The sequence below is a fragment of the Nothoprocta perdicaria genome, unplaced genomic scaffold, assembly GCF_003342845.1.
Source record: "Nothoprocta perdicaria isolate Ctin4 unplaced genomic scaffold, notPer1 scaffold_4, whole genome shotgun sequence".
In the NCBI taxonomy this organism is placed as follows: domain Eukaryota; kingdom Metazoa; phylum Chordata; class Aves; order Tinamiformes; family Tinamidae; genus Nothoprocta; species Nothoprocta perdicaria.
The window spans coordinates 9,070,959-9,085,352 of record NW_020455643.1 but is presented as its reverse complement, the minus strand read 5'-3'; the positions used below and the strand labels follow the sequence as shown (position 1 = coordinate 9,085,352).

The 14,394-nt window shown below is 51.2% G+C and overlaps 2 protein-coding genes and 3 non-coding genes across 5 annotated transcripts; 1 reads left to right on the top strand and 4 right to left on the bottom strand.

Annotated features, from left to right (window-relative positions):
* Window positions 1-214: 214 nt before the first annotated feature.
* On the top strand, window positions 215-4,377 carry B3GNT7 (UDP-GlcNAc:betaGal beta-1,3-N-acetylglucosaminyltransferase 7). Its single transcript, XM_026045379.1, has 2 exons — window positions 215-225; window positions 3,141-4,377. The coding sequence occupies exons 1-2, from the start codon at window positions 215-217 to the stop codon at window positions 4,345-4,347; spliced, it is 1,218 nt and encodes a 405-aa protein (XP_025901164.1). The 3' UTR covers window positions 4,348-4,377.
* Window positions 4,378-7,511: 3,134 nt separating this feature from the next.
* On the bottom strand, window positions 7,512-14,373 carry NCL (nucleolin). The gene is made up of 14 exons (XM_026045305.1): window positions 14,260-14,373; window positions 13,152-13,443; window positions 12,702-12,851; window positions 12,321-12,518; window positions 11,965-12,048; window positions 11,554-11,686; window positions 11,115-11,251; window positions 10,525-10,651; window positions 10,180-10,313; window positions 9,700-9,832; window positions 9,445-9,596; window positions 8,821-8,947; window positions 8,152-8,378; window positions 7,512-7,961 (listed from the first exon to the last, which is right to left on the bottom strand). Exons 1-14 carry the CDS (start codon window positions 14,350-14,352, stop codon window positions 7,882-7,884), a joined length of 2,067 nt encoding a protein of 688 aa, XP_025901090.1. The 5' UTR covers window positions 14,353-14,373; the 3' UTR covers window positions 7,512-7,881.
* On the bottom strand, window positions 8,514-8,652 carry LOC112952586. The gene has a single exon (XR_003250427.1). It is a non-coding gene; the product is annotated as a small nucleolar RNA SNORA75 (small nucleolar RNA).
* On the bottom strand, window positions 9,228-9,304 carry LOC112952593. The gene has a single exon (XR_003250434.1). It is a non-coding gene; the product is annotated as a small nucleolar RNA SNORD20 (small nucleolar RNA).
* Window positions 11,765-11,833, bottom strand: LOC112952592. Its single transcript, XR_003250433.1, has one exon. It is a non-coding gene; the product is annotated as a small nucleolar RNA SNORD82 (small nucleolar RNA).
* Window positions 14,374-14,394: the final 21 nt, after the last annotated feature.

Sequence of the window (14,394 nt, the reverse complement as noted above, 5' to 3'; positions counted from 1 at the left end):
CTTTCACCCACTGGCCAGGCTGGGAGCAGCGGGTGGAAGGGCAGGCAAAGAGTTAAAGCTACCTGCTTGTGCCATCCCTCTAGACTCCACCTCGGAGAGAGGGGAGGGAGAAGGGAAAAAGAAAAAAAAAAAAAGAGGAAAAGGAAGAGGGCAGAGTGAAGAGCAGGGTTTGCAGGCAGGAGCGGGGAGCGGCGCCGCACGTCCTGGCTCCAGCATGTTCCAGTGGTGAGTGTTGGCTGGGGACGGGGCCCCACGTCCATCCCGAATCCTGCTTTCAGCCCGGGTGCGGGCTCCCGCTGCCCTCCTGGCGCCCCGCATCCCGGGCAGCGGTGCCTTTTGCTCCATACGGAGCCACGGAGCAGGGAGCCCCGGGGAGGCCGAGGGTCCCCATCCCACCCATCTCCCTCCTCCGCAGGGACACAGGCTGGGAAAGGGGATTTTGCCCCAACGCGGAGGGATGAGGAGGGCTCTGTGGCTCCCGCCTGTGGGTGCCGGCACCAGCGCGATGCTCCCACCGGCCGGAGCCTCCGGATGCTGCCAGGGCCGTGCGGGGCTCCGGCTGCCCCTGCCCGGCATGGCACTGCGCCCGCGTCCCGCCCGGCCGTGCCGCGAGCCCGGCCGCTTTTTGGGGCGGTTTCCGTGCTCCCGCTGCGGCTCCACACGGTGCCCCAGCCCTGGCACGGCCACAGAAGGGGCTCTGTGTTCGCGCGGCTTCGCGGCCGGGTCCAGCTGCGGCGCTGGGAAAAGCCGAGTCCACCGGCAGTCCCGGCCAATCCAAGCGGTTTTTGTGCACATCTGAAGCCGGTGGGAGCCTCTCCAGGGAGTGGGGCTGGAGACTCCGTGTCTCCTGGGGCTGCTCCTGCCTGCAGCATCACCACCGAGAGGGAAAATGCCTGGGATCGGGGCTGTATTTAAGAGCCCCGGGCAGTGCTGACGGTGGCACAGCTGCCTCTCTAGGAGGTGTTTGAGCTTCTCCTGGTGGAGAAAAGGCAGGAAGAGGAGGCAGGAGCGGGATAGGACCCCTTTCCAAGTGCTCTCAGCACCAGCTGCACTGATTTTGGCCATGGAGCATGTAGAACAACCCGCAGTCTGAAAGGAGACCCACCGTTATTCCTATAATTCCCTGTTATTCCTGTAAACTCCCTGTCTCGACCCAGGAATCACCCATGGGTGCCCGTTGGGGTGGGCAGGAGCAGACCCAGGAGCTCCCATCCCCTCGGGAGCTGCRGGGAGGCTGGCACCTCCGCCGTGCTCCCCGATACAGCCAGGCTATCCCATCCCTGCTCCTGCTCCGCATGGAGACCGGGGGATCCCAGGGGTCTCCTCRGGCAGCGGCTCCTGCCGGGACCGGAGCGGCAGCGGTGGCTGCTCCGGGGCGCTCGGCCCTGGGGGACTGGGCGCAGCCCCGAGGGGGTTAAAGGGAAGGGCGAGATCGGATCGGGGCTGCTCCCTCATCAGTCTCAGCTGAGTGGCCGCGTATAAAACCCGCCGGAGAATATCCAGCCGGTCGCCTGTAATTGCTTATTTCCATGCTAGTGAGCGCGGTTTTCCCACGTAAATTTGGGACTAGAAAAGTCTTTGTGCTCGGGAGGCTGCAGCACCCGGAGCTGCTGCTCCCTCTCGTCGGAGCCCTGGCACTCGGGCCGTGGTGGCCGAGGGTGACACTGTCTCCTGCCCTCGGGGACAGCTCCAGGGTGTCCCGGATTGCAGGGCCCACCAGCCAAGGCTCCTCTCCCCACTCTGAATCCTTATTTAACTCAGCAGCCATCAGTTTGAGGAGCCACCGGCTGTAACCAGCTCTCGTTTCTCAGAGCGCTCCMGAAGAGAGAAAAGTGGTGGGGAAAATAAAACCACCTTCCTGCCCCCAAAACTCGCACAYGTGAGTGGCTCTTGCCGGTGTCACGGGGGCTCTTCTGCCCCATCTCTTGGGGTGCTGCAGGAAAAGAACCAAAGGAAAAGATACAACTTGGGGCAAACGGCCCCAAAGCTGCAAGCAGGTGTCAGGCTGCGTCCAGCTCCCCAGCGCTGCAGCAGCTTCGCAGAGCTGAAGTTTGAAGTTTATTCTTTTATATATATATATAATAATAATATATATATAAAATAATATATATATTCTATATATAATATATATTCTTTTATAGATAGATAGATAGATAGATAGATAGATATAGGAAGACCCTGCACATGCAGGGTCACCTGGAGTACATGGCACAGGGCTGCATCCAAGTGAGTTTTAAAGAAGATCTCCAAAGATGGAGACTTTTTTGAAGGAGAAGGAGAAGGAAACGGAACCATATATATGTATATATATATATATATATGTGTGTGTGTGTGTGTGTGTTTTTTTCTTTTTTTTTTTTTGGCTATTTGAAAATTAATTGGGCTGACATGTTCAGCCTGCTCGGCACGCAGAGGCCCAGCTGCTCTGGCTTTGCCCGGCCTGGATTTGCATGGGGAGACGGCCCGAGGCGGCTGGAGGGAGGAAATTGGTGCGGATGCGGGAGCCGGGGAGGGAGCCAGCGCCGGGAGGCCGGCGGGCAGAGCGGGCAGCTCCTCTGCTCTCCGGAGGCATCAGCAAGGCAAAACCCCCTGTGTTGGGCTGTGGGGGAGACAGGGGTGATATTTCATGGGAAGCAAATCCATGACGGTCACTAGAGCAGCTCCATGGGTCACCCAAACCCCAGCTGCACCCCAGCAACACCCATTGACGTGTGTGGGATGTGCAGCTCTCGTCTCTTCCCTGTTGACCCTCCAAGTGCATCTCAAACGGCAGATTTTGACCCTGAGCTGCTGTTTGGAATTGATCCACTGATGCCCCTTGTGCTGCTCCCGACGTCCTTTCTCGGTCCTGGGCTGTCCGTGAGGCCAGCTCAGGGCCGCAGGAAGCCCAGCCGTCTCCCAGAGCTAACGTTTCTGCAGAGAAAATAGTTCTTTTTGGTGTGTGTTTGTCCTAAACTGAAATTTGCACTGAACGCACATGGGAGTCTCCCACAGCACCATGCACAAAGCTGTGGTGGGACCAGAAGGGGACGGGGCACAGATGAGGAGCATCCCACGATCCCTCCAGAAGGTGCTCTTGCAGACCAGCCTTTTGCAGCCCGTGGTTTCTGCTCCTTAACTGACTCGTGTTGTCTCTTTAGGAAGAAGACCATCTACAAAACGGTTTGCCTGTCCTTCTTGCTGGTGATCATGGTGACGGTGCTGCAAAGGGGCATSGCCCCCAGCCAGTTCATGCAGGGCCAGCAGCAGAAAGACCCGCTCCTGCCCGAGCCCCTGAAAACTCAGAAGAGAGACAGCGCCTTCTCCATCTCCATCACCAGCACCTTCTGGAAGAGCAAGAAGGAGAAACCTTCCACGGAGGAGGAAAGGGTGGCAGAGAAGCACTCAAGATCCTGGGACATCACCACTACCAACTGCTCGGCCAACCAGAACTTCAGCAAGGTGGACTGGTTCAAAGGGCTGGAGCCAAACTTCCAGCAGTTCCTGCTCTATCGRCACTGCCGCTACTTCCCCATGCTCATCAACCACCCCGAAAAATGCACCGGGGACGTCTACCTGCTGATAGTAGTCAAGTCCATCATCACGCAGCACGACCGCCGCGAGGCCATCCGCAGGACCTGGGGCCAGGAGAAGGAGGTGGATGGTAAGAAGATCAGGACGCTCTTCTTGCTGGGCATAGCCTCCAAGGAGGAGGAGAGAGCCAACTACCAGAAACTGCTGGATTACGAGAACCACATCTATGGGGACATCTTGCAGTGGGATTTCCTGGACAGTTTCTTCAACCTCACCCTCAAAGAGGTCCATTTCCTCAAGTGGCTGAACATCTACTGCGACAACGTCCGTTACATCTTCAAAGGCGACGACGACGTGTTTGTGAGTCCCGACAACATCCTCGAGTTCCTGGAGGACAAGAAAGAGGGAGAGGACCTCTTTGTAGGGGACGTTCTCTACAAGGCCAAGCCCATCCGGAAGAAGGAGAACAAGTACTACATTCCCAGCGCCCTCTACAACAAAAACAACTACCCTCCCTACGCAGGAGGTGGAGGCTTCATCATGGATGGGTCCCTAGCCAAGAGGCTGCACAAGACCTCGGAGACACTGGAGTTGTACCCCATCGACGATGTCTTCTTAGGGATGTGCTTGGAGGTCCTCAAGGTATCACCAATYGGGCACGAGGGCTTCAAAACTTTTGGCATCGTGAAGAACAAGAACAGCAAGATGAACAAGGAGCCGTGTTTTTTCCGGAGTATGCTGGTGGTTCATAAACTGCTGCCCCCAGACTTGCTCCAAATGTGGGACTTGGTCCACAGTAACTTGACGTGCTCAAGAAAACTCAACATCCTTTAGCTCAGCCTCTGTGGGGAGCTGGGACTGAAGGGGGCCGGGGTGGCTGAGCCCTGCTCCGCGCCGGGCCGAGCCCCGGCTTGCGGCACAAGCTCCTCAGGGGCAGCTCTCTGGAGGATGAGGAGGGCAGGAGCCTGTGCTCGCGGGCAGGGGTGGCCACAGTGTTTGGTCCTGTACTGTAACGTGGTTTGCTCATCTCCAGCTGGGTTGGGGGTTGCTGAAAAAGAAGGAAAAAAAAATATCTAGCACAATATGAAGGGAGAGAAAGAGAGCAGGGGGAGGAGAGGTTTGGGTACTGTCCCCACTGGAGCATGGAGACCACCAAGGGCAAGGGAGGGACGCGGCGTGGGTGTTTTCGGGGATGCTCAGGGTCTGGCTGCCTGTGGAAGCTGCTCCTCCAAGGGCTGAGCGGTTCACAAGCACGTGAGCCCCTGCTGCTCGCAAGTCACAGGCAGTTGCAGTGGTTGCCCCAATTTCTCCTCCATGTGGGGTTTTATCGATGCGGCCCCAGCCTGGCTCTCCTGGAGGCTGCAGCTGCCCCGGCACCAGCGCTCCCAGGGGCCGAGCTGGCAAACCAGCCCGTGTGGGTCTGCTGCAGAGGGCCCCATACGCTGGCGGCACCCAGGGCACGGGGAGGGACGTGCCCAGCTGAAATTCCTCAGGGATTTGCTCCTTTCCTGGCAGGGAAGGGGAAGGGACKAGCCGGGTCTGTGGCTGAAGCAGCAGGTGGGAACAGCCGAGGGTGCCCTGCCGGGGCTGCACTGGTGCTTCTCCGCCATGCAGAGCAGGGCCTGGTATTTTGCACCCACTTTGCTCCTTCCTAGGCGCTTGCAGCACTTGCTTCTTGAGGACGCAGCCAAGGACCAAGCCAGGCAATGGGAGATGCTGCCCTTTTCCTCCTCCCTTCCACCATGTGCGTGGGCCCTCCTGCTGCTCTCCTTCTCTCGCTCTCTCTGGTGCCAGGCATTGAAGGAAAAAAATTAATTACTACCTCAAAGGTCCCCCTGTGCAGTGCCTTTTCTTCCTCTTTTTTTTTTTTTTTTCTCCTTTTTTTAATGTGTTTTGGAAATGTGCCTGTTTTGCTGCTCCGCGCCTGCATGTTCCCCAGGTTAGAAAGCAAACAAGGGGCACAAAGCAGCCAAAAACAGCCAGGCCACCCCCCGGCTCCTCGCGCCACCGGCCGCTCCGCCTGGCTGCCGATTCCAGGAGGAGCAGGAGCTCCCAGGGCGGCCAGGCGCTGCGGGCTGCTCGGAGCGGCCGCAGCGGAGCCCGGCGGCCGCTTTGGCACCTTGTTTTCCAAAACGGAGCCGCTGTCRCTTTGATCAGGTACAGGAAAGGCGGCCGCGTCCCGCTGCCGTTCGCTGGGCCGGGCTGCGCACGTGAACCCTTCCCTGCTGCTTTCCACCTGGTGGGACCTGGACAGAGAAACCTTGTAGATTTGGTGAATATTCTAGTTTCTAAATAAAGGTTGAAAACAAAGCTGAACAAAGTGAAAGAAAAGAGAAGATGGGAGAGGAAAACCCAAACTCTCACCTTAGTCTTTGATCAGGGAAACTGAGGCACGGGATGGGRAATGGGACACCCAGGACTGTCTCTAGTGGCAAAGACCATGGGTGGCTTGTAGCAGTGTCCCCCTCATCGCACCGAACCCTGGGTGATGAACCTTGAGAGCTCCCAGAGATGGAGATGGTATCTTGGTWTCTAACTAGATATTGATTTTGGTCTGGATCGGGTGAATTTTGATGTCCCCAGTGCCCTGCAGAGCCCTGACTGCATCTGCACAGGGCACCAGGACACACCACGCAGGAGGTGACTGGCACCGAGGGAAGGTCCTTTCCCTCCCCAGCTCCGGTTGCCCTAAATCCCCCGGCCTGGGGCCTGGCACCTTCCAGAGCCCTTGGGCTCCCTGCCTCGACTCACATCCTCTGAATGGGGGAAAACCCATTCGCTCCCCCCCATCCTGGGGCTTTTAAGCAAGGAGTGTCCTCGGCGCAGCCTTGCGGAGGGGCCGGTAAGGCCGAACCCGCTCCAAAGGCCGGGAGCGACACCCGAAGGGAGCAGCGCCTGTTGGCCAGCAGCTGCGGGACATGGCGAGGCCGGGTGGCGGCTGCCACCTGCGGGACGGGGCAGCGAGGCCGGGCTGTGAGGCCTGGCGGCGAGGCCGGGCTGCGGCTGCCACCTAGCGCTGCGCACTCCATTTGCCGTGGGCCGGCGCACCTGCTCCAAAATGGCTGATGCCAAACGGCTCACTTGAATGCACGAGCAGGGGTAGCTCATTGGACAACAACTGCAAGGATTATTCTCCCRCCCTTCAGCGGCTTGGTTTTGGGATTCAGGATGAACGGGAGAAAGTACCTGGACGAGCACCCGAGGATCCCTGCGTGGTCCCCTTTGTTCCTCCCCGCGCTGCGATGGAGCCACCACCTGCTACTGAGGATCTCGAGGGAGGCTGAGGGTCAGTGGCCGCTGCCAGGCGCGCTACCCTGTTGACTAACAGGGTAGCAGCTAGCGCTGGATTTAACCTCAAACAGTGGCTGTCCCACGTTTCTGTTCCCACAGCATCACCTTATGGAGCCACCCCAGCAGCAGCCCTCCCGCTTCCAAGAGAACAGGTCACGAGTGTCCCCAAAAAGCATCCCAAGCCCTCAACTTCTTGCCCGTTCCCCAGACAGTGAGGGGCCAGAGAGCAGCCATGAGCCTCTTTGAGGCAGCTTAAGCTGCAGGGGGGTAACATACTTAAGGAGAGGGGGCACTAGGGCCAATGCTGAGACAAATGAGCTGAAACCTTTAGAGAAGGCAGAGAGAAGGCCCAAGAGCCTGACACAAAACACTATTTTTCTTCCCCTCCCCTTAAAACAAGAGTTGCCTACAGCTGTAATGGGCAGAGGACAGCTGCACCTTCTATTCTCACCCTTCCAAGAAAGCTCCTGCTAGGCAGCTTACACCCTTCTCCCCTCTTTCCCTGCCCCTTGGGAGCAGGTCCAAGCTCAAGCACCAGGCGAGGACCGGGAGGCTGCCCTGAGCAAGCGGGRCCTGAAGCCTGTGGAAGTGGAGACCTTGGAGAGTGAAGAATAACAGGCACGGACCAAGGCTCACAGCCCTGCTTTGGTGAGTGGCGCACAAGGGACACGAACCAGTTTAGGTCCTTTAATCTGTCCAAGACAGGGTGCTGAAGCACAAATGATAAAACATTCTGCATTTTTACAGCAAAAAATGCTACAGAAGTTTATAGGAAAAAAAATATTTTTGTACATGGGTAAAACATTATAAATTCAAGACAACTCACAGACAAGGGGGAAATTCCCACATCTCTATCACTCATTTCTTTTTAAAAGTTCGTTTGAATAGGCAAGCAGTCAAAAGGGCTTGCTATGTCTTCCTTGAAATGAAAATTGTTTCTTCCAAGTGGCTCACAGTACTGCTTCGCATCTTGGAATGTCCTCCGAAGGCTCCGCCAAGATAAAAGGAGAATAAAAACCCCCGGAGTCCTTTCAGATAGTCTCAGAGAGCAGAAAGGGAAGGAAAGTGAGAGAAAGTTTATTCAAACTTTATCTTCTTTCCTTGGGGCTTGTGGTCTCCACCTCCTCCTCTGCCTCCTCGGAAGCCACCTCCTCTACCTAAAAAGAAAACCAGGTTGAGAAGCAAGTTACACATTGTCCCTAAACAGACTCCACTGCCCGTCCAAGCCCATTCTGGCACAGRACAAAGCAAATTCACACCCAGGGCCTTGCAGGACACCAACACGTTCTCAAGCATGACTGAAGCCTGATCATACCCCGGGAAGAGAAGGCTTCTGCATTTTCTTACCTCCAAATCCTCTGCCGCCACCTCTGCCACCAAATCCACCTCTTCCTCCTCTGCCGCCTCTGCCACCACGACCACCGAAGCCGCCGCCAAAGCCGCCGCCACGTTGAAAATCACCCTTTGGCTTGGCAAAATCAAGGATCACTTTGTTTCCATCTATCTCTCCATCCTCCATGGCTTCCTTAGCTGCTTTGGCATCTTCAGGGGAGCTGAAGTCCACAAATCCAAACCTAGGCAGTGGGATAACAGTCAGCCTCCCAAGGATCCACAAACCACAGGTTCWCCTGCAAGTACTTGCTAATAAGCTCTTAGACAAGCCCACCCTGCAACTCTGCCATCATCCCACCAGTGACCAGGAACGCGTGACCTGTTGAACAGCGATGGCGAACCACAGCTCATGGAGCCACAGTGTGAGATTGCCAATACTGAACAGTTAATATTCTTCTCGTGCGAATCCATAGGCTGCCATGGATTTGTTGGCAGGAAGGAGCTCAAAGAGAAGATGAGCACATGCAAATCCACTAACAAGTGAATCTAAGCTTTAAGCTTGTTCTCTAATCCCATGCACTTCACTGGTTTCAGAGAATCACCTGCATAAACATTAAAGACACCCTGAACTACAAYTGAAGTAAATTAAATAATGGAAAGAATCCCAGATGAGGTTTAACATACCCTTTAGATGATCCAGTGTCTCTGTCTGTGACTATTCTAGCACTTACAGAGCCTTCAAATGACTCTTTTAACGTCTCTTCTGTAGTATCCTCAGAAAGGCCTCTGACAAACAACGTTTTGCTTTGTTCTGTGGAAAGAGAATCCATTTAGGGAAAGTCTGAGCAAGGAATCTATTGATCACTTAATATCTATTTACATCACAGACTGTTAGATCAAYTTATGGTGCTGTTAAAGGGTTTGGTTTGTGTTTCACATGAATTAGCTGTTCAGGGCTGCCTTTAGGAAGTTTTTGAACTTCTGAGGGACTACTATTAGAGCCTTAGGTCAAAGACACCTTCACAGACCAACTCAGGCCAAATAGTATCTTACTTTTAAAAAAGGGAGTTAAGAGGACAAAATAAAGTCTGCTGGATCAGCACTTGACTATCTAGAGGACTTTGCAAATAGTTTCATCAGCATTTCAGATAATCAATCATCATGTCCAGCACTAGCATTTCTAAAGCAAGTCTTGCACTCCACAGGTCTGCCATGCCCCTATTTTTTATATGCAGATATACGCTTGCACTGATTGAGCCTAAGTCACAGTTGTCTGAAGACCAAGTGATCAAACGGGGAAACACTTACGATTAAAACCTCCTCTCGCATTCGTGTTCCCTTTCTGCCACCCTGGTGAACTGAATTCCAGTCTGATTGCTCTGCCTTCAATTTCTGTGTTATTACACGAATTTAAAGCCTCTTTGGCATCTTCAGCTGTGGGAAATTCTACAAATGCGTACCTATTGGAAGAGCAAGATTTCAGTTAGGCTGGGAGTACCAAAAGAAAAATTACTGTCATTTAATAATGCCAACTGAGGGACATGGGACAGATGCAGAACATACCCTTTAGGCCTGCCCTGGTTGTTCTGTGGCATCCTGATGGATGTAGCCTTTTTGAACAGTTCTTGAAGAGTCTCTTCTGAGGCAGAGTATGAGAGGTTGTTTACAATTAGGGTCTTTGTCTCCTTCTCTCCTCCTAGGAAGGAAGCACAGGATTAGAAGTGCAAGTCTGGAAAGGGATGGGAGTCTCTCTCACTACACCCTTCCCAATAATGAAAATAAATGTTGCCCTTCCCACCCTCCTTGTGTGCACTTTAGGCTAAACAGCACTGGTTTACGCACCTGGACTAGTCATCCTCCTCCAATTGAGGAAACATGCAGCGCAGACATGAAAGGCATGAGTACCAAACAGGTAAAAGGTACCTCACTGCTGCCTTAACAACAATGCCTCCAAAGTAATTCTCTCCCTATCAAACTTCTAAAACCAAGTGGAATTGAATCTTAAGTGTCAAACACATGATCATTACASATATAGAAAAATACCTTTCTGACTTTCTTGTTGGCTCTTCTCACCAGTGTAGTCAATAACCATGGCACGACCATCAACCTCTGTGCCTTGCTTCTCCTCCAAAGCTTTCTCTGCTTCAGCTTCCGTTTTGAATTCAACATAGGCCATCCTGGAACACAGGAAACAAACAAACTCAATTCTTTCCACAAAAGAGGTATTTGCTTATGAATAATTGTAGAAGTGCTTTCAACTGGCACATCACACTCAACTGGCACATCTAATCCTGGAGGTTTCCCAGGACAGGTAAAGAACAGGAGTTTATCAGAATACACTAAGTGTTTTATAACAACAAGCGGCCAACAGGCCTCTTGGCTACGTACCCTCTGCTGGTTCCCTCCTTGTTAAATACTAGTCGGATTTCTAGCGCGTTTTCAAACACTTCTTTCATCTCTTCTTCAGTTACGCGGTAGGGCAGATTCTTCACAAAAAGTGTTCTAGCATCTCTCTCTACAAAGAAAAATAAGCATAGAGTTAGTTTCATGTGACCACTTAGCTAAAAATCTCTCTCAAATACTGACAGTTTATTAAGAAAAACAACGAATTCATCACCAAAGACAGACGTGGGAAATTTGCTTTTCAGAAGCTAAAAGGGCAATTATTTTGACAAGCAAATAGACCACTATTATATTTCTCTTTCTCAAGTGCATCAAGTCAGGATGTCATTCCCATAGCTAAGGGCAGAATCACATCTCTTCATCACATTCCTAGTATATATCATTTCTTAAAATTATGTTTTACAGACCTTCCAGTCAGAGCTGGCATCTCTGTGTGTAAACATACAGAGAAGCTACTCAGGAACAGTTTGTCAAAGAGCCCAAGTTGCAGGTATGCCCTAAGCTGAGTGTTAACAGCTACTGATTATTACAGCCTCTTTCCTCAACGCCTACACGTATTCAGAGTTGTGTCGTACCTTTCTTATTTTCTTTAAGGCTTTCCTTGCTCTTTGCTTTTTCCAGTTTGATCTCCAAACCCATGAGCTTCTTTCCGCTCAGCTGAAGAGCTTTATCCATATCTTCAGCAGATGAGAAGTCTACGTAGCCAAATCGTCTGCAAGAGGAATAATGTATTTATTATCTGGTCCRATCGGCTCTAGTATCAGAACAATTTGACCAGAAAGGCCTGGTCAAATTAAATTGTTAATTAAAAAAAAAGTTAAATGTCCCAGAGAAGCAAAGCAATTGTACAGGATGCAAGAGCTCTGTACTTCAGCAGCAGCTTCACTTTTTTGGGATGTTCTGTCTGAAGTGACTGTTGGAAACATTATACCCTACCAGTCCTGCACATGTCCTGCACTGCTTCCAGCTTCCATAGAGGAACATGCAAGCATCCCGGCACTTTGAGGAACTTACTTGGAAGAACCAATTCTAACTTCTGTAACTTGAAGATTCTTCTTGCCAAAAAACTCCTTGATAGCAGTCTTCAGTTCTTCATAATCCTTGGTTGGTGACAAATTTTTCACGAAGAGGGAGAAAGCTGAAGAGCCTTTAAATAAAGAAAGAAGTTTGAGTTTCTGTAGGGCAGCCAGACCTATTGGAAAGTGACCTATTGCAGACACCTTTAGCACATCAGTTTCTGCTTAGAGTTACATCATGTTTCAGTATTAAGTCCCCTAAAATCATCATTTGTGCTGGCAAAAACACCCTGAACATCTAAGCATGTCACTTAGGTCTCTTCTCATCCAASATCCCGGTATAAAATAAACAAGCCCTAAAAATCTGCAAATACTATGGAGAGCATTTGATGAGCCCACACCAACCTACCTTCTGTTTTCTTTTTCTTGGCCTCTGGTGCACTTTTATTGGCCATTTCTTTCTTCCTCTTTCCAGGTGCTTCCTTGACAGGTTCTGGATTGGAGAAGAAACAAAAGATTGGATTCAAAGCATAAAACCTGCGCGCGCACACACACACGAAAAAACAAACAAAAAAAACCCCACAGCTCTTCTATGGTGGATCAGCACACAATTAGCTTTTATGCAGATGCACAAGACCTTTTTGTGCRATTGTGGCAACTACTCCTTATTTCCACCTCAAAGACCAAAACTAGACAAAAATCGTTTGTTCAGAGATGCTTCCCATTATTATGGACAGCTATGTTCACCAAAACTTTTAAACTTACTTTCATCCTCACTCTCCTCATCCTCTTCATCTTCCTCATCCTCCTCTTCATCTTCCTCATCTTCCTCATCRTCATCTTCATCCTCATCTTCAGATTCTGCCATGGCTTTAGCTGGAGTAGCCTTAGCTGGAGTAGCCTTTGCTGGAGTAGGTTTCTTTACTGGAACAGGTGTCGTGTCCATGGCCTCATCTTCGGACTCTGAAATTCAGAGTTCAGTATCAAACTTTGAGCGTGCTCAAGACTAAAGCATTTCTTAAACCAGGCACAAAACTTCATGTCAAACTAAGAGTTCTGCGTCTCCGCATAAGAAAGCATTTTTATCCTTATAGTGCCTATAAAGTGTATTTTTAAGAGAATGACCAAGCTTTCTCTTATACACACCATCATCTTCCTCCTCCTCATCGTCATCATCTTCATCCTCCTCATCCTCAGATTCCTGCTTTGCTGGCACAGCTGCAGGTTTTTTGGCTGGTACAGCTGCAGGCTTTTTGGCTGCAGGCTTCACTGGCAGYACTACCTCCTCCTCCTCATCTGCAATAGAGCAGTTAAGTGTTCACCCAGGGCACTCAACCTTCAAACTCAGCCAAGCACTCTGTCAAAACCCAGTTAAACAAAAGTTCAGAGAACAATAACTAGAACAGGCTTCACACCCTGCACCATACAGGTGGAGTCCAAGAAATTCTCCTGCAAAACTCACTAACTCTTCGCATTTCAATAATCAAACTCTCTCTCGAGCACTAAAACACACTGAACTGTTAACTTACCCAGCCACCAGGCTGAACAAACTGTAATCAGCTTTTCAGATGAACACACACTCTAGGAATAACTTACCAGATTCGTCTTCCTCATCCTCGTCATCCTCATCGTCTTCCTCATCCTCATCATCGTCTTCATCTTCTTCCTCGCTCTCTTCCTTCTTGGCATTCTTTCCATTTTTCGCTCCTTTGGCTACAACAGTGGGCTTTTTAGGTGAAGGGGCAACGACCTTCTTAGCTGGAGTGGCCACAGCCTTCTTGGCTGGTGTGACTGCCTTTTTTGCAGGGGTGGCAACCTTCTTGGCTGGGGTTGCAGCCTTCTTGGCTGGGGTAACTGCCACTTTCTGTTGTTTCTTCTGAGGAACCATCTGAAAGAAACATCAAGTCGGYGCAGAACCTTTAAAATGCAGCTCCTTTGAAGGGATTTCACACTTAATGTGACAAAGAAAGGTCGTTATGCCTTGTCAGGCAAGGAGAGCTATGCAGCCACACTCATAGCAAAGGGAACTCAGCAAAAAAACACCATATAGCCAATAAATAACACACTTGCTTTCTCTGCACACCTGTACTTTTTCTGCATATCTTTGCATCTATACCTTGGTATTGCTACTTCAACGTTGCAGCCTTGCAAATACATGGATACTTGCTAGATTACAGTTGCCTTYTAAGAGACTTACTTGACTGAGTTGCTTAGTTGTTAAATTACTGTTAGCTCAGTAAAACTCAAAAGCAGCTTTGCTACGCCTTGGACAACTGCTGCAGCAGCCAAGCATCTTTTAGTTTCCTGTAATTTTTCTGGTAGCATGTTAGARCCTCAAATTTTTAATCTTAACATATTCTTTTGTGCAGTTACACATCTTAGAAAAACGAGCACTTTTTTAAAGTTTGGGCATAAAACGGAAGAGCAGCAGTTGCTGAGGTCCTTCCAGATGTTTTATTTGCTCACTTGCTTGTYAGTGCTGGAAGGAGCTGTAAGATCGAAGCAGCCCTTCCAAGCTCTGGAAGTGCACAGAGCAGCCAGTTTAACCTCTTTCCTTGCACTTCCCTTGGGCAGTCATGGCTATTCTTCCGCTAGAGTTAATGGATACATGAAGTAGCCGGTACCATTCACAGCCCCATGTACCCCCCCAAACCTGGCAACTTCGCCCCCCTGCCCCGGCTCGGCGGCGCTGCGGGCTCCTCACCTCCTCCCCGCTGCTCTCCTCCAGCTCGGAGGACTCTTCTTCCTCGCTCTCCTCCACCTTCTTGGGGGGGGGAGCCATTTTTTTCTGCTTCATCTGGTTCTTGGGAGTCTGGAAGAGACGGGCGGGGTCAGGGGC